Raw genomic sequence first — 25045 nt, 5'->3', positions numbered from 1 at the left:
GAGATGAAATAGTGAAGGCAGCAGAGGATCAAGTAGGTGAAAAGACGATGGCTAGTAGAAATCCTTGAGTAACTGAAGAAATATTGAATTTAATTAATGAAAGAAGAAAATAGAAAAATTCAGTAAATGAAGCAGGCAAAAAGGAATACACACGTCTCGAAATTGAGATCGACAGGACGTGCAAGATGGCTAAGCAGGGATGGCTAGAGGACAAATGTAAGGATGTAGAGGCATATATCACTAGGGGTAAGATAGATACTGCCTGCAGGAAAATTAAAGAGACCTATGGAGAAAAGAGAACCAATTGTACTAATATCAAGAGCTCAGATTCAAACCCAGTTCTACACAAAGAAGGGAAAGCAGAAAGGTGGAAGGAGTATATGGAGGGTCTATACAAGGGCGATGTACTTGAGGACAATATTATGGAAATGGAAGAGGATGTAGATGAAGATGAAATGGGAGATATGATACTGCGTGAAGAGTTTGACAGATCACTGAAAGATCTACGTCGAAACAAGGCCCCGGGAGTAGAGAACATTCCATTAGAACTACTGATAGCCTTGGGAGAGCCAGCCGTGACAAAACTCCACCATCTGGTGAGCAAGATGCATCAGACAGACGAAATACCTCAGACTTTAAGAAGAATATAATAATTCCAATCCCAAAGAAAGCAGGTGTTGGCAGATGTGAAAATTACTGAACTGTCGGCTTAATAAGTCACGGCTTCAAAATACTAACACGAATTCTTTACAGACGAATGGAAAACTGGTAGGATCCGACCTCAGGGAAGTACAGTTTGGGTTCCTTAGAAATGTTCGAACACGTGACACAATACTGACCCCACGACTTATCTTAGAAGATAGATTAAGGAAAGGCAAACCTACGTTTCTATCACAACTCAGAGAAACCTTTTGACAATGTAAACTATAATACTCTCTTTCAAATTCTGAAGGTGGCAGGGGTCAAATACAGGGAGCGAAAGGTTATTTACAATTTGTTCAGAAACCAGATGGCAGATATAATAGTCGAGGGGCATGAAAGGGAAGCAGTGGTTAGAAGGGAGTGAGACAGGATTGTAGCCTCTCCCCGATATTATTCAATCTGTATATTGAGCAAGCAGTGAAGGAAACAAAAGAAAAATTCGGAGTAGGAATTAAAATTCATGGAGAAGAAATAAAAACTTTGAGGTTCGCCGATGACATTGTAATTCTGTCAGAGACAGCAAAGGACTTGGAAGAGCAGTTGAATGGAATGGATAGTGTCTTGAAAGGAGGGTATAAGATGAACATCAACAAAAGCAAAACGAGGATAATGGAATGTAGTCGAATTAAATCAGGTGATGCTGAGCGAATTAGATTAGGAAATGAGACATTTAATGTAGTAGATGAGTTTTGTTTTTTGGGGGGCAAAATGACTGATGATGGTCGAAGTAGAGAGGATAAAAAATGTAGACTGGCAATGGCTAGGAAAGCATTTCTGCAGAAGAGAAATCTTTTAACATCCAGTATAGACTTAAATGTCAGGAAGTCGTTTCTGAAAGTATTTGTGTGGAGTGTAGCCAAGTATAGAAGTGAAACATGGACGATAAATAGTTTAGACAAAAAGAGAATAGAAGCTTTCGAAATGTGGTGCTACAGAAGAATTCTGAAGATTAGATGGGTAGACAACATAACTAATGAGGAGGTGCTGAATAGAATGGCGGAGAAGAGAAATTTATTGCACAACTTGACTAGAAGAAGGGATCAGTTGGTAGGACATGTTCTGAGGTATCAAGGGATCACTAATTTTGTATTGGAGGACAGCCTGGAGGGTAAAAATCTTATAGGGAGACCAAGAGATGAATACACTAATTAGATTCAGAAGGATGTAGGTTGCAGTAGCTAATGGGACATGAAGAAGCTTGCACAGGATAGCGTACATGGAGAAAAGTATCAAACCAGTCTCTGGAGTGAAGACCACAACAACAACAACATCCTTAGCGGTTTGGGCTGGGCGATGATTAGTCAGTCAGTCAGTCAATCAGTTATTCAGGTCATTGCCTTTTGTGTATGGAGATTACAGTTAAGCACCATGCAGAATTTACACGTTTCGACTACAAAGAGGACTCCGCTATTTTTGGATGCTAAATGTTGTCCTACTACATAACAGATGAAGGTCGTTTATTTTTCTGGGCCATGTAGGTTATTAAACTACGTCCTTCGAGCGACTGCTTTTCTTCTGATCGGAGTATGTGCAGCTTTCGAATGAAAATCTCTTAAGCTTCTCCGCAAATGATTTATCTGATGAAATATCAACAAATTTAATTAAAGAATGTGATTCTGAGTTAAGTAACATGTTAAGCTATCTGTGTAACCAGTCGTTTATCAATGGAATATTTTCTGAATGGTTGAAATATGCTGAAGTTAAGCCACTGTTGAAGAAGGGAGATAAAGAAATAGCGTCAAATTTCCGTCCAATTTCACTTTTGCCAGCGTTCTCAAAAATTTTTGAAAAGGTAATGTGCAATCGGCTCTATAAACATCTCATCACAAATAACGTATTGTCAACGTCGCAGTTCAGATTTCTAAAGAGTTCTGATATCGTGAAGGCTATCTACACCTACAATAAAAATATATTTAATTCATTAGACAAAAAATTGCACGCAACTGGTACATTTTGTGATCTGTCAAAGGCATCTGGCTGTGTAAATCATATTATCCTTTTAAGTAAACTAGAATATTATGGTGTAACAGGAGGTGCTGCAGAATGGTTCAAATCTTATATCTCTGAAAGGAAACAAAGTTTGTTATTAAGAAAGAGACATGTATTAAGCTATCAGGCAACATCCAGCTGAGAACTAACTGCATGTGGGGTCCCTTTTTCTTGTATATATCAATGACCTTTCATCAGCAACATTAGCAGATGCCATGTTTGTTTTGTTTGGTGATAATGCAAACATTGCAATAAATAGCAAATCAAGTGTAGTCTTAGAAAGATCGGCTCATAAAATATTTGTGGACATTAATCACTGGTTCCTAGCCAATTATTTGTCACTAAATTCTGAAAAAACATACTACATGCAGTTCAGAGCTTGTAAGGGGTGTCCCACGAGTATATGCCTAACACATGATGACAAGCTGATAGAAGAAGTGGACAGTGTTAAATTCTTGGGATTACAGCTTGATAATAAATTCAACTGGGAGGAGCACACCACAGAACTGCTGAAGCGTCTAAACAAATCTCTATTTGCAGTGTGAATTCTGTTAGACATAGGGGATATAAAAATGAAAAAACTGGTATACTATGCTTACTTTCACTCAGTAATGTCATTTGGGATTATTTTTTGGGTAACTCATCAAGCCAAGTTAAAATTTTCTGGGTAGAGAAACATGCAATAAGAGTTATATATGGTGTGAACTCAAGAACATTCTGTAGAGGCCTGTTTAGGGAACTAATGAAATTTGACATTAAAAATATATCACTTTTTCAAATCGTAAGCTCAGTTCACGGAATCAGTACTACAAATAAGAATAATCTTCACAAGGATTTAAAGTCACTTACTCTTGTACAAAAAGGTGTACATTATTCAGGAACACACATTTTAAATAACTTTTTAAAAAGCTTAACAACCAATAAAATTCAGTTTAAGAGAAGCCTAAAGGATTTATTGGTGGCCAACTCCTTCTACCCCAGTGATGAATTTCTCAGCAGAACCAACTGATTTTGTGTGTGTGTGTGTGTCTGTACAATCTAACTTCTGCACCATTTCAGTGCATTAATGTGTTCATAGTAAATAAGTATTGTAGTAGTTATATTATGTCTTTATTACCTTATAAATAATTTTTTTTTAATTTTAAATTCAGTGCATTAATGCGATCTTAGTAAATGAATGTTTTAAAATGATCCTTTCATATAGTGTTCATTTAAAAAACAAAAAAAAAAAACATCATTCCAGTTGGAACCTGTGGAAGGTAGATTAGCTTATTTGTTTTAGTTGTAAGTACCTGTCATGTATTATTGCTTTTCTGACATGTTCTACATCGTGAAGTAACTCCTCACAACGGATAAATTGGAATGAAAGTAAATCTAATCTAATCTAATTCCGCACTTAAGAACGCGGGTATTGTAACTTGTAGTGATTAAAGGTGACAGCACCGCCGAACGAATGAAGAGAATGAAATTTTCACTCTGCAGCGGAGTTTGCGCTCATATGAAACATCCTGGTAGATTAAAACTGTGTGCCGTACCGAGAATGTCCGGCAGCTTGCTTTTTAAAATTCATTAATGTAAAACTGTGAAATACATGAAAAGCAGCAACGTTGTACCCATGACTACAACATTAATAAGTCATAATTTGGATCAGTTAACTTATACAAATTCCCGAGTATAGTAATTTGTATGAAAATGAAATGAAATGATCACGTAGGTTCATTCCTAGGCAAATCAGGTGGCTGACTACGATTCATTGCTAATGACCTAGGAAAATGCAATGAATTTACAAAGGAGATTGCTTACATTATATTCGTGTGATATACCCTAATATATCGGCCTAGTATGTGGAACCCATATCAAATACGATTAACGGATGATTTTGAACGTATACAACGAAGGACGCAAGAACTGTCACAGGTTTATTTGATCTGCAGGTGAGCTTTAAGAAACCTGAAACAATAGACGCTTGAAAATAGACGTCGGCTATACCACGAAAGCCTACCTGCAAAAATTTAAAAAAACAGTTTTAAGTAAGGAGTACTCTACAACTCCGTTCATCTGGCTCTCGTAGGGAACACCAAGACAAGATTAGACCAATTACGGGATGTACAGCAACCATTCTTCTCGCACTCCCTACACAAATGAAACTGGCAGAAGCCCTGATATGTGATACTATGGATAGTACCCTCTACGTTGCACCTCACAGTGGTTTGTGGAGTATAGACGTAAGCATAGATATAGAAACATTTATTTCGGTTATCTCAGCCTATTACTGAATGACAGAAGTATCCACATTCCGTGTTATTCTTGTACCGCACGCAAGATGGGAAGAAATGATAATACAATGTACAATAAAAAGCATTCTCTGCTACGTATTGGCAAAGATTTTCAGGGCATAAATATTGAAACGTTGTGCATCTCCTCAATTCCGAGATTACGTTTAGAACTTAGTTGCCGATACGAGAGCGTAAACGATTCATCTCCCGCAAAGAATTCTACGAATAACTTCGGGGATTAGTAGTCAATGTGCCGGAGACGTTACGGATATTATCTCCAAAATTCTCTGAAAAGTATTGAAATAAATTTACCATTGTTTTGATTAGGTAATCACGAGAAGAGAATTGTTTCTCTGATTGCTTGTAACTGCTATTCCAAGATTTCTAATTAAATACGTCGGAGAACACGGGCAGAAAGTTTTTAAGATTCCATGTCGCCCAAAACAGTCGGTTTTTTGTTTACTTTCTGTACTATTGTACAAAATTTTTTAAAAAAACGCGTTTAGCAACTGTAGACCAAGGTTCAAAGAAAATCATCAAAACATTATTGTTGATTCGGTATCCACGGTAACGATTTAAGCTAAGAACTCCATAAATTCTGACTGTTTTGTGGTCCGGCATCGGTAACTAAAGAGCGGGCGGACGTCTTCGCAATAAGGCAGACATCTTTAGCCGTCACGTGACCATCCTTCGCGGGGCTTCATTGACACCATGGGATCTGGTGAGAGTCTAGCAATTACACTCCTTTCCTTCTCTCCTATATTTGAGATCAGATAAAATATACGACACACGCACGTGGCTCCGTTCACTTTGCCACGAACAAGGTTGCCAACGGAAGATACCTCTAGTTGTAATAATTCGTAATGAAGTATTTCTGAATTAATTACGACAGCCTCAGATTTTTTGTCGGGATGCATACTGGAGGTTATAAAAGGTCTTGGGTATTGGAGCACCGTCGGTGGTGGAGAATATTCCGATCCGACGCACCCTGTGCGTCAGTCCCCTAGAATATGCCGAAACATCGAATAGGAAGATTCTACAACACTGGCACTGAACCAGTGTCTGATAACTTTTAACATTAGTAACAATGATTGGGATTCTCGTGATACACAGTAAAGTTTGTATAATTTATTTAACGTCTGTTACGCTAAACTCTTACCATAGTATCGTTAATCATGCAGTTGTGAGTATTTCTAAGTATCTCTTGAAGTATATAACGTGTTTGTGGCATTGAAGGGACCAGACTGCTACGGCCATCAGTCTATAATGTGTTTGCTGTTCGGTAAATATCGGTGCGTTAATCATGCAGTTATGTGCTTATAATGTAATGTAATAACACATAAAAGGCTCCATAATAGAAATAAAAGAAAGTCAGACAACCGAATTAAAAATTACGTGCAGAAATTAGTCATACAGGCCCAGATGGACATCTCACAGAAGAATACAATGAAGTAAAGAAAAATTTTTAAAAAGTTAGTTGTATCTTTTGTTTTACGCAACTTCCTGCAAATTTTCCTTGGAACAGCTATCACTTCTTCATTATCTCTCTTGCACTAGATTTTGAGGAATGTTCTTTCGTTAATCACAAGCGTAGGATTTATGTACGGTACGTCAATCATTATGCCCCACGTTTCTTCATTTGGTGCGAGGAACCTGCCGCCAAAATTTTTAAAATTATTTCTATCGCACTTTATATATTACGTTGTTTGCTTACAAAAATACACATCTGATCATAACGATGCATGGTTTACATTGTTTATATGTGTTCTTGTTTTTAAGTTTAAGCGACATATGTGAAGTACAACAAAGATATGTTGTAAACTACATGTTGTAGGGTGGCTAGTGTTAAGTTTAACCCAGATCCAGATTTCGTCTAGATGTTTGTGATAAACTTCCAAGACATGCTCTAAAACTAGACATTACGACAAAAACATAACGGCCTAGGGTTGAAACAAACAGTCCTCGCTCGTATCTCCAGTTTGACACATCATTGAACAGCCCTGACAGTGTTTTATAGAATTATGTAATTTTGTCTCTCTTGGGCGGTATGACGAAAATTTCATTCTTTAGTATTGGCGCAGTAAATGGGATGTCCTATCTCCAACACTTGGAGCGCTATATGAAGCACAGAAAGTCAGACCTAGTGCAAAAAATGGCCTTTTGTTTCAGCGTCTACTACAGTCCCTCTGCAAAGCCGCGAAGTCCTAGGTTGTGCATGTGCGTAGACAAACGGTGCGTTCCTGTGATTATTAAGTAGTGCTGCGTGGGAGATGGGGGGGGGGGGGGTGAACGGGAGAAGATCCTAGCTACTGGAGACGGCTCTTGGCCTGCTACACTACAGTAAGTTCCAAAGGAATTACAGGCTTTGGCTGTTTACGCGCATTGATTGAAATCAGTGGAGAAACTTGAAAATATGTGCCCAACCGGGATTCGAACCTGGGTCTCTTTCTTACTAGGTAGATGCTCTGACCACTTTTCACCATTCTTTTTCTTTTTTATCTCCCCTGGACAGGACAGGGAACTACAAAAAGAAAGAAGTACTTGCCACCGCCACTTGTGCCCCCCCCCCCCCCCCAAAAAAAGTGACTGCACCTCTTCAGGCGTTGGTGCCTGTCTATGCCTGTCCCAAAACAACTAACACATTTCTAAAAGGGGGTAGGAAAGGAAGGAGTTAGAGGAAGAGAACACACAGGGAAGCGACGAAAATGAAAGCAGATGTGTGGGGACTTCCTTTTGTGCACCAGAATTCCGTGAGTCGCTCGCGCAATCAGATAGAGGAACATCAAAACGTGTCTTCTCAAAATTTTTATGGAGATTCTGTTTGCAGTTCGTTCAGAGCATCATGTTGGCAAAATAACCATCAGCATCATGCTCTAGCTGGAAGGCGGGTCATGAAAGACACCCCATAGAAAATTTGGAAAGAGCTGCTTGTATCTAGGGTTGTGAACAAGTGTACAGTGTCGATCATTAAGGTATGTCCAGTAACCCTGTTCCGATTTCTTGTCGGGATCAAAAAGGTAGCGGAGCGTATGGCCTTGTATCCAATACACAGCGTCAGTTTCCGTTGCCGCGTAATGAATCTCATTTGGGAATAAAAGCGCCTGGAAAGCGATCTGAGAAGGCGTCTGTTGGGTAAGGAAAGCCAAGATACGCTGCGCGAGCCTCCAGACTTCAGACGACCGACCACATGAGAATCGGTGGGCGTCTGTGTCGTCCACACCACAGTGAACACACACGGCGTGCGTCAGCGAGGTGGATGCGTTGAAGCGAAATTGGTTAACCCGTTTGCCATTGACTTTGATATACCAAATCGATTTGACGCTGATGTCAAGAAATCCTGCATGCACTGTCGTTCTTAGACGACGCCATATGATCTGGGGAAACTTGTATTCAATGGGATTGGGGGGCCGATGCATTTGTATTGCGTTGTGTGTCCGATCCATGGAAGCGATAAGAAGTGCAGGACGTAACTTAATTCCAGAAATGATATCTGAAAATGTTAAAAAGGGGCGTGGAATGTCTGGTAACATTGATAACAAGACTGGGGCTGATATGGAGACAAGCGCATATTCATGTAAAAGTAGTTCAGTGAGACTCGCTGGGCAACAGCGCCGGACTTTCAGTTGGTAGCTAACGAAAAGTGCAATAACTCAGTCTGGCATGTGGAATAAGCCAACCTCACAACGCTCCTGTGGAAGGGCAAGGGAGGCATGTTGAACTTTGAATAACATCCCGCTGCAGAGAAAGGATCCCATCGCCATCAACATACAACGGGTGAGGGTAATCAGGACTGGGAACACTTGTGCCACACGAGGGGTGCGAGAGGCCTGGTAGACAATCACGTATCACACACGCTATGCAACGTCGAAGGATGTAAGCCAGTGATCAACAAAGTCAGCACTGATTGTTTGGAGGAGATGTCTGGTGTTTGTTGCCGCCGGACGACGAAGATCATTCGTAAAATCAGTGCCCAAGCAGTGGATGGTGGTGGCCACACTGAGAGGAGCGACACATGTCTTAGGTAGGCCCTCACCACTGAGCAGAACCTCTGTTTGGAAATCTTAAGAGAACTGCTCGATGCCTCTCCTTATGTCGTCACCAATGTCAGAGCCACGCGGACATCATCTTCACTGCATACGTAGAAGTCGAGATCATCAGCATAGTCCCAGAAGTATGCAGTATACAGTATTCGTGGACAGAGCTGTCGAATGGATCGCTTGATCGCTGGAGACGCGGTGAGGCGTCTGTTATAGAGTATTCTTGAATTCGCGCTGCTCAAGAGGCGCATTAACACTATTGCTATACGAGCCAGAAAACCCATGTGGCTGAAGGAGAGTCTGCAAAAAAGGTGTGATTGATATTGTCGAATGCCTGACTGAAACCAAGCAATGCCAATGCACCAGGCAGATGTCGAGACCTGGCGAGTGCAGTATGTCGCTGTAACGGCAAAGGGCCGTATGAATATTGTTATCACCACCCAGGGAAATCTGATCAAGGGTCATGATGTACTGTGCTGCCTTCTTCAGTCGTGATGCCAACAAAAGACTGAAAATTTTCATGTCGTTGTTGAGTAGAGTGATAGCCCAGTAATGACAGACCTGCGATTGCCCTTTAATCTTGTATTTCTGTAACCAATGTAAACAAACATATCTATAGCCTGTACAACTTCTTTGAAACGACAATGAAAATATAATGTGCAGTGAAGAGGACGAACATCTGGCAACAGCATGCACCTTTTAAAACTCTTCCGTTCTTGTGAGTACAATTCACTGTTAGAAACTCATGTTTTTTACCTCCAAAATGCTTTTTCTAATTCAACAATTTTTATCATTAGCAAAAGACGCAAAATAACCTACACTGCCCTTGGTCTGCAACTGTGAAAAGACGTCTATACTCTTCACTAACAACAACCATGTAAATAAACAATACTCCACCTGAAGATGATGGTGTGGACCATCGAAACACATTGTGGCAAAATAAACAAGTGTCTGACGCAGAAACTTTTTCGTTTGTAGTAATCATCTTGGTCCAGTTTTTTCCACCTTGAAGAAAAGCATGTATACCTATGCTGTGAAAATCATGATCCTGCTTTCTCAGCCACTGGCGCACTGAATTTTCCAAGGTCTCTGCAATGAGCTTCTTTGAGCGGGCCAAACAGATGAAAGTCTGATAGTGCAAAATCCCTTTTTTTCTGGTCGGTGAATATTTTCGGTAACCAGCGTGCACAAACCTTGGAGTAGTCCAGTTTTCTTCTTAATGGCCATCACACCGTCTCTGTCGTTGGTTACATTTGTAGTTACCCGAGAGTCGTCACTGATGATTTGATCGACACGCTGAATGTCGTCTGAAGTCAGTGCAGTCGCTGACCCGCGCACTGCGTTGCATCAGCCAACTGTGTTTGCCCTTCAGCTTCACTGCAGCGACGAAGCCATTGTCTAACGGTGCTGACGTCAGTCGTAGCTTCTCCCCATACACCATATTCAGCCTTCCATGAATACAATTGGGCCTTCCACCTTCTGCAGCGAGGAATTCAGTCACAGAACGCTGTCTTACGAATACATCAATGTCGGCCATTTTCTAAATTTACGCAGTGCAGCCCGTCGGTTGATGTAGGCCGCCGTCACTGGGGTGGTCTGTATCAGAAGGTTTGCCGAAGTGCCCCAAATTCATGATTACTACATTACCTGTTTAATGAAAGAGTAAAAAAATACGAGGCATTACTTTCTGACTCGCCCTCGTACAAATGGGGAGAATATTGTATCTTTTGCCGTTTCCACCTAAGCTCGGAAAAGTTAGTCTTTCACTTATTTTTTCTTAGCGGGACTTGCCTTTTCTTTCGTCTTCCCTTCCCTCAACTTCCCGTGGTTTCCTGATTCCACGAACAGTGTTACATTAGTTGTTGGAAGCAGCTATCGTCATCCTGTGAATAGGTGCCTTTCCGGACTGGGATGTTTTCCGCAGCCACTTAAGCAGCAAAGAAGTTTCGATTTTTTTACAGTTTCTTGCTGTTTTCAAGATTTTTATTTCGCGCGATATTGTATTCTCCGAAAGTTACATAAAAAATTGTAAATTAATACACGTAGAAATATAAACACTTTTAATAAAATGTGGTTAGGGGGCTTAATGACAACGATCGTCATGACACTACCCCCATCCCCAAACCCCCCTCCCCTCCCCCCCCCCCCCCCCATCCCCGCCCCCCAGCCGTGCTCTTCTGCGCTTGCACCCTGTGTTGTTAATGTAATTACTCATTCGTCAGCTGTGACCTGTCTGACGACATACGGGACTGTCCTCTGTATTTCTCATTATTGAATAGAGCTGATTTTCTGCACGTTTCCACGAAGTGAACCGGTCCTTTCTCAGGGCATGTGTTCATCACTTGTATTTTCTTCTTGCTTCCAGAAACACCGACGAACCGGACCCCGACAGGCTCTGTCGCTGAGCCGAGCACTCCCACCACGTCCGTCGAGATGGGGGTGGACTTCCTGGTCTCTCCGCGGTGCTACCAGCTGTATGCCTCCGCCCTGGTACGTATCCTGCCGACAATCGGTCACGCGGCACTCATCCTCTGATGACTCTTCATGTCGCCTCTGTATTCTTAAAATCGCTACAAGTCTGCATCAGAGATTAATTTTCATGCTTTGCAATTCTGCATCTTCCCGTACCATTCGTAAAAGATACGAGAGTACAATAGCATGCTATATGAAACTTCCTGGCAGATTAAAACTGTGTTCCGGACCGGAACTCGAAACCGGTGTCTTTGCGTCTTGCGGGCAAGTACTTTGCCAATTGAACTACCCAAGCACGACTCACGACCCGTCCTCACAGCATTAAGCTTGCCCGCGAAGCATTGTTCATGGATCCAGCCCGGGTCAGGCACAACTGAACAGCCGGCAAATGTCAGTAAATAAAACTTTACTTTGCAAAGTTCTAAACTACTGAGAGTAATTCCTGTACAGAGTAAAAAAGAGTGCACCACAAGTGTACCTTTCAACTTCGATTCTAAAATCGGGGATATATCATGCTTCTTTCAATTTTACTGGAAGCCTATTGAAAACAGAACCTACAGAAAAGTGTACTCCTTTCAGTACTATAGTTTAAAAAGGGATTATACAAGAGGAAATCATTCTCGCTCTAAAATTCGTTGAGTGTCTGCCGCCTTCCCTTTTGAATGCATCCACGTTATTAACCACAAACCCCACGAGGAAGTGCATATAGGATGAACCAAAATTGGCGCAGTCAGACGCACCAGTGCAATTCACTGCATACTAGCAGCACAAGAATATCTGTAACAAAATTTTCGTCTTGTGCGTATTTTTGGTAGATAATGCTCGTCAAAGAAAGGCAGTTTGTCAGCACTGTAATCACATGTCCAACAAGCATCTTCATACAGTATTGTGGAGCTGTTCGACACAGTTAGTGTAGTTAGTACGGATTTGCGTTAGAATACTCGAGTTGAGTACTGTTACAGGTTGGTTCAAATGGCTTTGAACTCTATGGGACTTAACATCTGAGGTCATCAGTCCCCTAGAACGTAGAACTACTTAAACCTAACTAACCTAAGGACATCACACACATCCATGCCCGAGGCAGGATTCGAACCTGCGACCGTAGCGGTCGCGAGGTTCCAGACTGAAGCGCCTAGAACCACTCGGCCACACCGGCCCGCATTATTACGAGTCTAGGTGCATTTATTGTTCTAATTTTAGACTATGTGATGTGATTTCTCTCTTCTTAATCGTTATACAGCAAGTACAGTAAGTATTATATCAACCACGTCCAGTTATTTCATGCGAATGAAAGAGGTAAACATGATAATTGCTGGAGCTCATCCAAGAACATCCTGCAGGCACTTATTCAAAGAGCTAGAGATCATTACTGTAGCCTCACAATCTATATATTCACTTATGAAATTTGTTATTAACAATCCGAACGAATTCAAAAGTAATAGCAGTGTACATGGCTACAGTACTAGGAGAAAGGTTGATCTTCACTACTCAAGGTTAAATCTAACTTTGGCTCAGAAAGGGGTAGATTATGCTGCCACAAAAGTCTTTGGTCACTTACCTAATAGCATTAAAAGTCTGACAGATAGCCATATAGCATTTAAAAGGAAATTACAAGAATTTCTTAATGGCAACTCCTTCTACTCATTATATGAATTTTTGGATATAGTAAGTGGGTAATTTCCTCAACCCCCCTCCCCCCCCAAAAAAAATTAACTGTCATGTAATATTTTGTGTAATGTAATATCTTGTATAGGCACCTTTTATTAACCTGACACGTTCCACATCATTACGAAGTGTCGTATTCATGATCTATGGAACGAGTACTAATCTAATCTAATAGTTGCTACTAACCACATCTAACTATAGCCAGTTACACCGTACAAATACACTGACAGGAAAAAAATCGCAACACTAAAAAATAATTAATGTAGAGTAATGGAATTTCGAGAATACATTTGTCTAGGTAACATATTCAAGTAATTAACGTTGCAAGATCACAGGTTAGTGTAAGTGCTACGTAAACCACTGGAAATGTAAATGCTGTTACCTGTAGAATGTTGAATGTAACCACGCAAACGTGCTTTCATTGTGTTGTACAAGTGCCGGATATCAGTTTGTGGCGTGGAGTTCCATGGCTGTTGCACTCGGTCTCTCAATACGTGGACGGATAATGCCAGTTGCGGATGACGCCGGAGTTGTCGTCCGATTATATCCCATATGTGCTCTATTGGAGACAGATCCAGTGATCGATCAGGCCAAGGCAACATGTCGAAACTCTGTAGAACACAGAACAACAGCGGTATGTGAGCGAGCGTTACCATGTTGGAAAACATTCCCTGGAATGCTGTTCGTGAATGGTAGATCAACAGGTCGAATCAGCAGACTGACTTACCATGCTGCAGTCAGGGTGCATGGATAACCACGAGAGTGCAGCCCAGACCATAGCTCGAGTTGTACGTCCAGTGTGTCTAGCACGGAGAGAGGTTGGGTGCAGGAAATGGCCTCCTTCTAACCAACAAACGGCCATCAGTGAAACCGAGGCAGGACCAGTTTTCATCAGAAAACACAACAGATCTACACCCTGTCCACCAATGAGCTCTCGCTTGACACCACTGAAGTCACAAATGTTTGTTGTTTGGGCTGAGTAGAATACACGCTACAGGGTGTCTGATCCGGAGCTGTCCTTGAAGTAACCGATTTTTAATAGTTCGTTGTGTCGCTGTGGTGCCAAGCACTGAACAAACTGCTGCTGCAGATGCAGTATGATGCGCTAGAACGATATGCTGAACACGATAGTCATCGTTCTGAGTACTGCCACGTGGCTGTCCGGAGCCCGGTCCTCTTGCTACCGTACATTCTCGTGGCCACTGCCACCAGCAATCATGTACAGTGGCTACATTCCTGCCAAGACTTCTGCAGTATCGCAGAACGAACATCCAGCTTCTCGTAGCTCTATTACACGACCACATTCAATTCAGAGACGCTTTGATAATGGCGTCTTTGCCTGGCTAACGTCAATTCGGCACGTCCAGCTCACAGGTAACTAACGCTCACAACCGTTACAAAGCGACTGGAGCGAAATTTCAGTAGACATGATCATTCAGATGTACGCTACTGGCCATTTAAATTGCTACACCACGAAGATGACGTGCTACAGACGCGAAATTTAACCGACATGAAGAAGATGCTGTCATATGAAAATGGTTAGCTTCTCAGAGCATTCACACAAGGTTGGCGCCGGTGGCGACACCTACAACGTGCTGACATGAGGAAAGTTTCCAACCGATTTCTCATACACAAACAGCAGTTGACCGGCGTTGCCTGGTGAAACGTTGTTGTGATGCCTCGCGTAAGGAGGACAAATGCGTACCATCACGTTTCCGACTTTGATAAAGGTCGGATTGTAGCCTATCGCGATTTCGGTTTATCGTATTGGGACATTGTTGCTCGCGTTGGTCGAGATCCAATGACTGTTAGCAGAATATGGAATCGGTGGGTTCAGGAGGGTAATACGGAACGCCGTGCTGGATCCCAACGGCCTCGTATCACTAGCAGTCGAGATGACAGGCATCTTATCTGCATGGCTGTAACGGATCGTGCAGTCACGTCTCGATCCTTGAGTCAACACATGGGGACGTTTTCAAGACAACAACCATCTGCACGAACAGTTCGACGACGTTTGCAGCAGCATGGACTATCAGCTCGGAGACCATGGCTGCGGTTACCCTTGACGCTGCATCACAGACAGGAGCGCCTGCGATGGTGTACTCAACGATGAACCTGGGTGCACGAATGGCAAAACGTCATTTTTTCGGATCAATCCAGGTTCTGTTTACAGCATCATGATGGTCGCATCCGTGTTTGGCGACATAGCGGTGAACGCACATTGGAAGCGTGTATTCGTCATCGCCATACTGGCGTATCACACGGCGTGATGGTATGGGGTGCCATTGGTTACACGTCTCGATCACCTCTTGTTCGCACTGACGGCACTTTGAACAGTGGACGTTACATTTCAGATGTGTTACGACCCATGGCTCTACCCTTCATTCGATCCCTGCGAAACCCTACGTTTCAGCAGGATAATGCACGACCGCATGTTGCAGGTCCTGTACGGGCATTTGTGGATACAGAAAATGTTCGACTGCTGCCCTGGCCAGCACATTCTCCAGATCTCTCACCAATTGAAAACGTCTGGTCAATGGTGGCCGAGCAACTGGCTCGTCACAACAGGCCAGTCACTACTCTTGATAAACTGTGGCATCGTGTTCAAGCTGCATGAGCAGCTGTACCTGTACACGCCATCCAAGCTCTGTTTGACTCATGCCCAGGCGTATCAAGGCCGTTATTATGGCCAGAGGTGGTTGTTCAGGGTACTGATTTCTCAGGATCTATGCAGCCAAATTGCCTGAAAATGTAATGACTTGTCAGTTCTAGCATAATATGTTTCTCCAATGAATACCCGTTTATCATCTGCATTTCTTCTTGGTGTAGTAATTTTAACAGCCAGTAGTGTAGTAACACGCCTATTAACTTTCTTTTATGTCACACAAACTCCTTCCTGGTGTTGCAGTTTTCTCTTGTCTGTATGTTTTCATAGAGATATTAAATGGAGTAATCACTTAAGCTCAGCTGTATATAACGGAAATGGCACACTTTGAATCGCTGATAGGATACTTGCAAACTGCAATTTCTGAATAAATACAGCTTAAGTGTATGGGACCCATGTGAAATTGGTCAACTAGAGGTCATCGAGCGTGCACTAAAAAGTCCGATGGGAATGGCCACAAGTTAGTTTGACTCGTGAGGAACTGTAACAGAAATGTTAAAGAACCTGCTTAGAAAACTCAGGAAAGCGTCTGTCGAGGCAGCAAGGGTGAATATCCTTCAGCCGTCTACAGATCGATCTCTTATAGATAGTAAGGATAACATTACAAGTAGCCATTGGTTTTACGCTCCAACCTTATTATATGTCGCAAAACAGATGACATTCTGCCAGAGTCTTCACAGAGTACAAACGTAAATGGTGAAGATATAAGCTTTTACAGAGATGTTCTGAGAATTAACGTGGAATGTTGCAAGAAAGGCAACCTTTTCCTGAAACGGTGCTGGATGAGTTTGGAGAACCAACATTCGAGACAGATTCTAAAATTATACAACTCCCGTCATCGAACACCAAGCCAGTAAAGCTGTGGTAAAACAATACACGCATGTTCGAGAGGACGGTGATTCAGATACCCGTCTGACTAGATTAAGGTTTCCAATGGTTTTCCTAAAGCGCTCAAAGCGAATGCCGGGATGGTTACTTTGAAAAGAAACAACCGAGTTCCTCTCCGAGCTTGGGCTCCGTCTCTACTGACCTCGTCATCAGCGGTGCCTTCATCGAACGTCTCGCTTAAGTAGCACAAAAACAAGATAATGTCTATTACTAAGCGTACGGAGGAATGCAGTTTATTTTTAACGCACACTGTTTGCGAGAGAAATTCAATGGTACTGAAATGTAGTATCCTCCGTTATACAGGGTGTTACAAAAAGGTACGGCCAAACTTTCAGGATACATTCCTCACACACACATAAATAAAAGATGTTATCTGGACATGTGTTCGGAAACGCTTAATTTCCATGTTAGAGCTCATTTTAGTTTCGTCCACCTACGCTCAATGGAGCACGTTATCATGATTTCATTCTGGATACTCTACTTGTGCTGCTAGAACATGTGCCTTTACAAGTACGACACATGTGGTTCATGCGCGATGGAGATTCTGCACATTTCAGTCGAAGTGTTCGTACGCTTCTCAACAACAGATTCGGTGACCGATGGATTGGTAGAGGCGGACCAATTCCATGGCCTCCACGCTCTCCTGGCCTCAACCCTCTTGACTTTCATTTATGGGGGCATTTGAAAGCTCTTGTCTACGCAACCCCGGTACCTAATGTAGAGACTCTTCGTGCTCGTATTGTGGACGGCTGTGATACAATACGCCATTCTCCAGGGCTGCATCAGCGCATCAGGGATTCCATGCGACGGAGGGTGGATGCATGTATCCTCGCTAACGGAGGACATTTTGAACATTTCCTGTAACAAAGTGTTTGAAGTCACGCTAGTACGTTCTGTTGCTGTGTGTTTCCATTCCATGATTAATGTGATTGGAAGAGAAGTAATAAAATGAGCTCTAACATGGAAAGTAAGCGTTTCCGGACACATGTCCACATAACATATTTTCTTTCTTTGTGTGTGAGGAATGTTTCCTGAAAGTTTGGCCATACCTTTTTGTAAGACCCTGTATACTTTATACTGGATTGTGGAGTGTATATTGAATATTTCGACTTTCGTTTTTCGTTAGTTGATCTCGATTTGCTCCTTACGGCAAGTCGAGTAATTGAGATTTGTGTAAATTATTACTAGAAACCGATAGTCCCGAAGGCTATAACTGACGGTGTCTATAGCAAAAAATTTTGTTTTCTGTTCAAAAAATGATGTTTCGTATGTCGGATTGTCATTTAAATATAGAGCGTCAAGGACGCTGTCTCCGAAAACAGCAGCTAATCCACTGGTACGAGTGAAAGTCCACGAACAATCGTATTAGCCCGAAGACTCTTTTATGATTTTGATTTCAACATAGAGGGTCAGTTAGTAACGCCCTTTTGCCGTCGATGTAACTGTAGACTTGTTCAGTTTTACAAGGGCAGAGGAGGACGTTGGGCGTGGCCTCTCCTAGTATTTACATCGACATTGCCTGAATCGATACTCACCTGAAGCGGTTTAGGGACACCACGGAATACCAAATCCTCTCTCTCCAAATACGAGTACCGAGTCCACTGTCTTAATCACTGCGACACCACGCTCGCTTCTTTATCAACGAAATTACGTTGCTACGCTTCCGCCAGCTGCGAGTGCAGACGTTACACAGCTTACCCGCATACCTGAACGGCTGCAGACGATGGCACATGGCCGGTCGGCGCGTTTATGCCTACACCTGGGCTGCGAATCTTCAGAGCAGAACGAGAACGCCGTAACGGATACGTGGCTTACCCGCATCCTCTCCCCGCGATTAGACCCTTTCACCTTTCAGCTGTTTACTACATACCAGCTAGCGTTGTTGAAATGAAAGGTGGGCGATTCGTGTAGGGTCTTCAAATAAATCATGGATGCCATTAAATACTCTTTTATTGCGCTCACAATGTCGCCGATATTTCCTATGAAAATAACCTCTTAAACTGAACTCCTTAAATTTCATACCATACTAGGTATAGTTATAAAATAATGAGCCTACTGCTGTAAAAAATTGTGCTACAAAAGTATACATATTTAGCTACTGACACCCTCAGTATACACACCTGCTCCATCCCTGCAACGCTCCATGAGCATTTTCCATCGTGGAATCAGTGCTGGAAGTCTTCCTCGCTCCTTGTGATGTGTGCTCTTTATTCTTTCACTTCTTCAACTTGAAATCTTGTGCCTTTTAATGCAGATTTGACTTAGGAAAATAGATAAAAGTCACATGTTGCTAAGTCAGGCGAATAAGGTAGGATGCTGTACTTCGCTAGACACCACTTAACAGACAATGCGGTATTCGTGATGCAGAAGGCATGACTTGTTCTTCCACACTTCGTGTTATTTTTTTCTTACTTTGTCAACAAGTTAAGCAAGAACCTCAAGGTAGTAATGTTGATTAATAGTTTGAGCTTCAGGAACCCAGAGAAGAGACAGAAATTTTATGAATATCCAAGAAAACAATCATCATCGCTTTGAATCCTCTTTTGTTCATTCGAGCTTTTTTCGCTTTCGTTGATGCTGGGGCCCTTCCTATGCATAAACTGGCGCTTAGTATTGGGATCATGAGTGAAAAACCAATATTCGTCACGTGTTATCATTCTTTCCAAGAAATTCAGATCATTTTCAGTGGTATTCAAAGTGTCATTGTAAATATTTTCACGATTTTCCTTTTGTTCGATTGTGAAAATTTTCGGCACCTGTTTCACAGACGCTTTTCTCATGTTAACTTCGTTGTGTAGATATGCCTTACGTATCCTTTGTAAATTCCTACAGTTTCACTAATCGATTCAATACTCAAGCGACTATCGCATCGAATCAGATTACTTACTTTTTCGATATTTTCATCCGTTTTTGATGTCAAAGGCGTCTCGGACGTGAATCGTCTTCAACATTTTCTCGGTTATCTTGGAAATGCTTGAACCACTCAAAAATCGGCGTACGTGATAAACTGTCTTTGCCATACGCGTTTTTAGTAACACAAAGGTTTCAGCAGCAGTTTTCCCAAGTCCCATGTGAAACTTCACGTCAGTTCGTTGCTGTATTGTTTCATTTATCAATTTTCCGGCAAAATGGAATAACGGCGCTTACACAAACGAAGACCACTGCCACACTGATGCCGAATTCGACTTAGAAGGCTTCGCGCTTCATACCTATTGGTCGTTTACCTTCGACGCGTGCGTATTTAATCTGTGACAGCATCGGGCTTGTTATTTACAGCCACACCTCATATCACAGACGTACTGCCTCAAATCGCCTGATGCCTAATTAGCAGAGCGCTGACACGTAGTTTCGTAGTTATCCGCTTCATCAGCGCCCGTCCTGGTTTGGTACGCGTGTAAGCTCAGTAGACAAAATATTACTCATCCCCTCGAAAGAGCACACTGGTTGTTTTGGAGCTCTGTAGCTGGTGTAGAAATGGTCACGTGACCGTCCACCACTGACCTAAGTCATGGCTAACCTACGTGCTGAGTATATTGTATAGAATCGGCGCAGTAATAAGGAGCGCCGCGGAGATGTGACAGAATGACAGAAACCATATATGTCGCTTGGGCGTGCCCATACCATACGGTAAAAGAAGTTGCCCGATTTGTCGTAGTATCGACAACATTGCGAAGGAATTTGAAAGCAGTGGACATTTGGAGTCGGGTACATTCCAAAGACACACAAAGGCACATAATGTGCACGTCTTCAGTATGCCAAATAACAGAGAAACTGGATACTAGCTCACTGGAGATGAGCGGTATGGTATGACGAGTCGCCGTTTTTCCCCTCTTCAAATGATGCGAGGTGTCCAGCTAGACGACGACCCAATGACGTGCGGCTGGTCGCGGCGGAGGTCCGAGTCCTCCCTCGGGCATGGGTGTGTGTGTTTGACCTTTGGATAATTTAGTTTAAGTAGTGTGTAAACTTAGGGACTGATGACCTTAGCAGTTAAGTCCCATAAGATTTCACACACATTTGAACATTTTTGACCCAATGACCCCTTTAAAATACAGTATTTGGAATGTGTAGTTCGGGCCGGAGTTGGAACTGTCATTTTAGGACCATAAGTTGATTACCGTGAATACGAGTCAGGATATTTTCAACTTTCGTAATCCTGTCGTCCATTATTTTCTTATAGTATTACGGATGTTGATAATTTTTATTTTGGGGCCGTCCAATTGCGACTGAACGAAATACTGTTTTGTACCATACAGCTTTGCATTATTAATGCATCATAATAAGCAAAAAGTGCCAGAACTGTTTGTAACCTTTATACACAATGTCCTAAATCAAAACTAAACACTATAAACATTCCAGCTCACTGAAGAAGCCTTGCAAGGTATGAAAGCGATACGTGTTTGCCATAAAAATTGGGTTTCATTCAGTTCTTATTAGACAGTCACAAACTAAAAATTATCGACATACCGTAACGAATCGAATGCTGATTTCAATATTATCGATGACTAAGTGTTCCCCTTCCTTCCACGTCTTCATGAGGAGTGTACTGTGGATAGCCCCATCTTCCAAAATGACAACAGCAGTATTCACATGGCTGTTGGCACACGTTTTTGATATGACCAGCGCTCAGGCGCCTTCTCGCATCTCGACTGGCTGCCTGTATGGTTATTAATATTTGTAATAGTACAGCAACGTTATAAACTGAAATAAAAAACGTTTAAATTTTAAAACAAGTTTTCGCAATTCCCTACCCCACCGCAAGTGCTTATCAAAAAGAAAATAATATTTATATAGATATGTGGTGTCTGTTGTGTCGGACATGTCCGACAGAACGGACACCACGTATATATGAACGACTATGGTTTCAGTGCGGACGCACCATATCTTCCGAAACCCTGTGGAACTAAGCGAATGCTACGGGTAGTCGGGGTAATGGATGGGTGTACTACTTGCCCGTGACAGGTTAAGCACTTGGGTTGGACGGGAATCGTGTCCGGATGGCCGAGGCGGTCCCTACCCACTGCTAGGGACGGCCTCGGACTCGTACACGTACAGGATAGTACTTTGGCAATTTAGCTCGACGTGATGTTGAAAACTAGCGGCAGACAACAGCTGCGTCTGTCGGGACTCTTGATCGACGAACTGGCACCAGCTTCTCGAAATGAACCGCTGATGATGAAGAACATTTCCCAACCATTTCATCATATTATAGATTTTTTCCCCTTGAATACAGCTGCGTTATGACAGATCTACCGGCCAATAGGCCGGCGACAGCACGCCATATCTACCGAACAATCGCGAGCAAGCGCACCGCCAAACATGTGGCAGTACGGCATCCCACAATTCGCCATAACACCCTTGACATAGAAACACCAACAACGTGCTATTTAACGACAAATAAGCCACCAGATCCCCCCCCTCCCCCCGCCATGAATATGCTGAACTCACCACTATGCCAGGTGTGTCAGATTAGAGAGGATGACGCCAACCGTTTTATGTGTGGCCCCTCTGCAGAAGTGTGGCATCTAATGACGATGGTGATTTCCTTCCTTCTCCACATAGGACAATAAACCATTCACCCTACGATTATTCTTTTCCCGGTCGGAACGTACTACGCACGAGCCAAGACAAATGCGGCGACATTGCTACGAGCCCAAGCTTCGCGATGGTCCGAAGAATGTGCTGGACTTCAGGAACCACCTGCGATTGTGTGCAACCCGAAGTACCAACAATATTTTTCTAATTTCCTGGGGAGTGCGTACGAGGTCCTCCGCGCAGTTGGATCCTTCTGGGTATGAGAAGCTGATGTTAAACACGATTAAAAGGCATACTGTGACCATGATGAAACGCTTATTTTCTTCAGTTCTTTGAGACGACGTGCCCGGAGCCAGAAGCGCAGGAGAGGAACGGACTTATACTGATCCACCAGCAGAGATTTTTTTGCCCTTAGTCACTTGAGAACGCGTATCACTTCCTTAGTGAAAGAGTCCGGTGGATGGTATCGATGTAAACTCAAAAAAAAAGGTTCTTTTGTTTCCATTCCAAAAAAAAGGGCGGTTAAGGCAACCGTCCTAGAGAAGCGGAGCGTCATGGTTCGAGTCCCAGTCGGGCACACATTTTCAATGTTCACCATTAATTTATTTCAGTGCCTATAGGCGACTGAAGCCCTGATTTCTCGTAATATCAAAAATTATTTATACAGTAACTGTAATAACCGCTCGTAAAAATCTGTTTTCCGCTTAAAGGTCGTATATATTCTCATGTGGCTCAAATTTTCTCACATGACAACGCCGCTAATACCATTCCTTCATTCAGCCTGGCTCATACTATCACCTGGAACACGGTAGGGACTTGAGCTATATCGGCCACTTAACCTAATCAAAATGATGATATAACTATCCAAATTAGCAAACCGGTGTCAGGAGAAGTCTCTTACAGCATTGCGCTCGGGTGAAATCCACTACAAGTGATAATATTCATACTCCATTAATCATTTTGCAACATGCTTCGTAATTGGTAGATAGCAGGTATAGTGCTGAAGTACACCCCACCAGCACAGCCCAAGCAAAGTGTACTGATTGCCTGAAGGTTCCGCCTCACTTCGCCTTGCGACAATTACGAGGTGTTAGAAACTCCCTACCTAGGTGTATGTAAATTTGCCTTAGGTCTGGTGGTGCCCATTCCGTCTGATAACAAATTCGGGGAAATTACTTTAAAGTAGAGAAACGAAACATGCAATTCTCTTGTATTTCATTTTCATGAATAAAATCTTGTGTACATTCAGCTGTATTTCATTAATATACTGTTATTGGATAATGCATTTAGCCGTTTTATTGGTGGATTTAATTCACATGATAGATTTCAGTACCACACATTTTCATCTTTAGATGTGGCTATGGCAGTGCAACCAGTCGAGACACTGAAATACATATAAAAGGTCCCCTCACCAGGGGATTGATTGGATTTAACCTTAATCCCGAACTTTAGCAGTATCTGGGATACACCTTCCGCCATATCAAATGGACTTGGTGGAGCTATTGTGCTCCCTATCAAGAGCAAGCAGTGCCTCTCCACTTTGCAATATAGTCTGAAGTCGGCAAGAGAACATGACACTGTACCCTGCGATTAATGTGAAAATTCCCATAGAATCTGACTAAATGACTTCAGTACGACTAAACAGGGAACGAATTTGGATGATTTAAAACAACATTTCTCAAGCAAGGACATCCCTTCTTATTAATCACAGAGGTGGAAACGGGCCGGTGGATGCATGTAAGCGAAAATACTAGCAAAGCATACTCCATGAAAAGGATGTTCATGAAAACGAGGTATTATCTCTTCGAAGGCCTCTCTTTAAAGACAGCTGATACTTATTACACCAGGAGCAACTTTTGTTCCTAGTTTCCTAACAATCGTCCAACGGCAATATTTTCCTACAGACGGCAGCACTGTTAGCAAATCGTCGATATTCTGCCAGTAACACAGTTTCAGCTCTCACTAACGTTGACCGCAACCTCTACCCGGCGAAGGGCAAAATTCTGCGAACGGGAGGCAGCTGCCGCTACTGTCGTGAGCACGGTGAATAGAAACATGGGTGTGCCATTGCGAATCTTTTCACCTTCACCGCAACTGCTAAAATGTGACGGGCGAGCTAAAGTTTAAGTTCAAATGTCTTCGAGCGTTCGAGAAAAATGTGTAAAGTCGTTTATTCTTTGTTAATATGCCAAACTGTACTGTTTACGGGCCCACAACACGCCACGGGAAATCAGAAGGTACGTCAGTGAAGCATTTTATCTTTACCAATCACGCAATTTTCTTTCCTGATGTATCTCGCATATTTAAATTTACCACTTGCACCAACCATTTCCTGGACAAAGGTTTGGAAATACAGAAGACTGCCTGTTGGGATTGTTGCATCACACACAAAGAAGTGATTTTTCGTAAAAAGTATAGGACAATCGTTTATTCATGAAAGACAAACAAAAGGTCAAATCTATTGCACAAATGTTCTCTCATTCAACTATGAAAGCTTTGCATTATTGCGATAACGATTTCCATACAAACCGCTGGAAATCTATAGCAAATCATTTTATTAAATTCAATAACTGGTTTGCGATTTCACTTCGAGTACCCTTCACTTCTCAAAGAGAGGAGAACAGTTTCGGACTTTACTTAATTGAGATAGAGAAGATATTAAACAAAAAGAATGTATTTAAAGAGAAAATACAGTATCCGCTCCCAAATGTAAACTTGTAAGCTTCCCTTGCAATTTGACATTTTAATGTCCACGCAGTCATTGAAAAACATTTTTCAATATCTGCAGAAGTGCTGTGGGGCAAAATATCTGCTTA

The 25045-nt window shown here is 42.3% G+C and overlaps 1 protein-coding gene across 2 annotated transcripts in view; it reads left to right on the top strand.

Moving 5' to 3' along the window:
- Positions 1 to 25045, top strand: part of LOC126161987 (uncharacterized) — a 277453-nt gene that overhangs the window by 129793 nt on the left and 122615 nt on the right. For both annotated transcript variants that reach the window (XM_049918189.1, XM_049918188.1), the window contains exon 2: positions 11370 to 11494. In XM_049918189.1, the coding sequence (XP_049774146.1) occupies positions 11438 to 11494 (57 nt within the window). In that variant the 5' untranslated portion in view covers positions 11370 to 11437. The remainder of the gene's footprint in view (positions 1 to 11369; positions 11495 to 25045) is intronic.

This window comes from Schistocerca cancellata, chromosome 2 (genome assembly GCF_023864275.1).
Source record: "Schistocerca cancellata isolate TAMUIC-IGC-003103 chromosome 2, iqSchCanc2.1, whole genome shotgun sequence".
Taxonomy (NCBI): domain Eukaryota; kingdom Metazoa; phylum Arthropoda; class Insecta; order Orthoptera; family Acrididae; genus Schistocerca; species Schistocerca cancellata.
The sequence above is the reverse complement of the archived record's forward strand: the minus strand, read 5'-3'. Positions and strand labels throughout refer to the sequence as shown.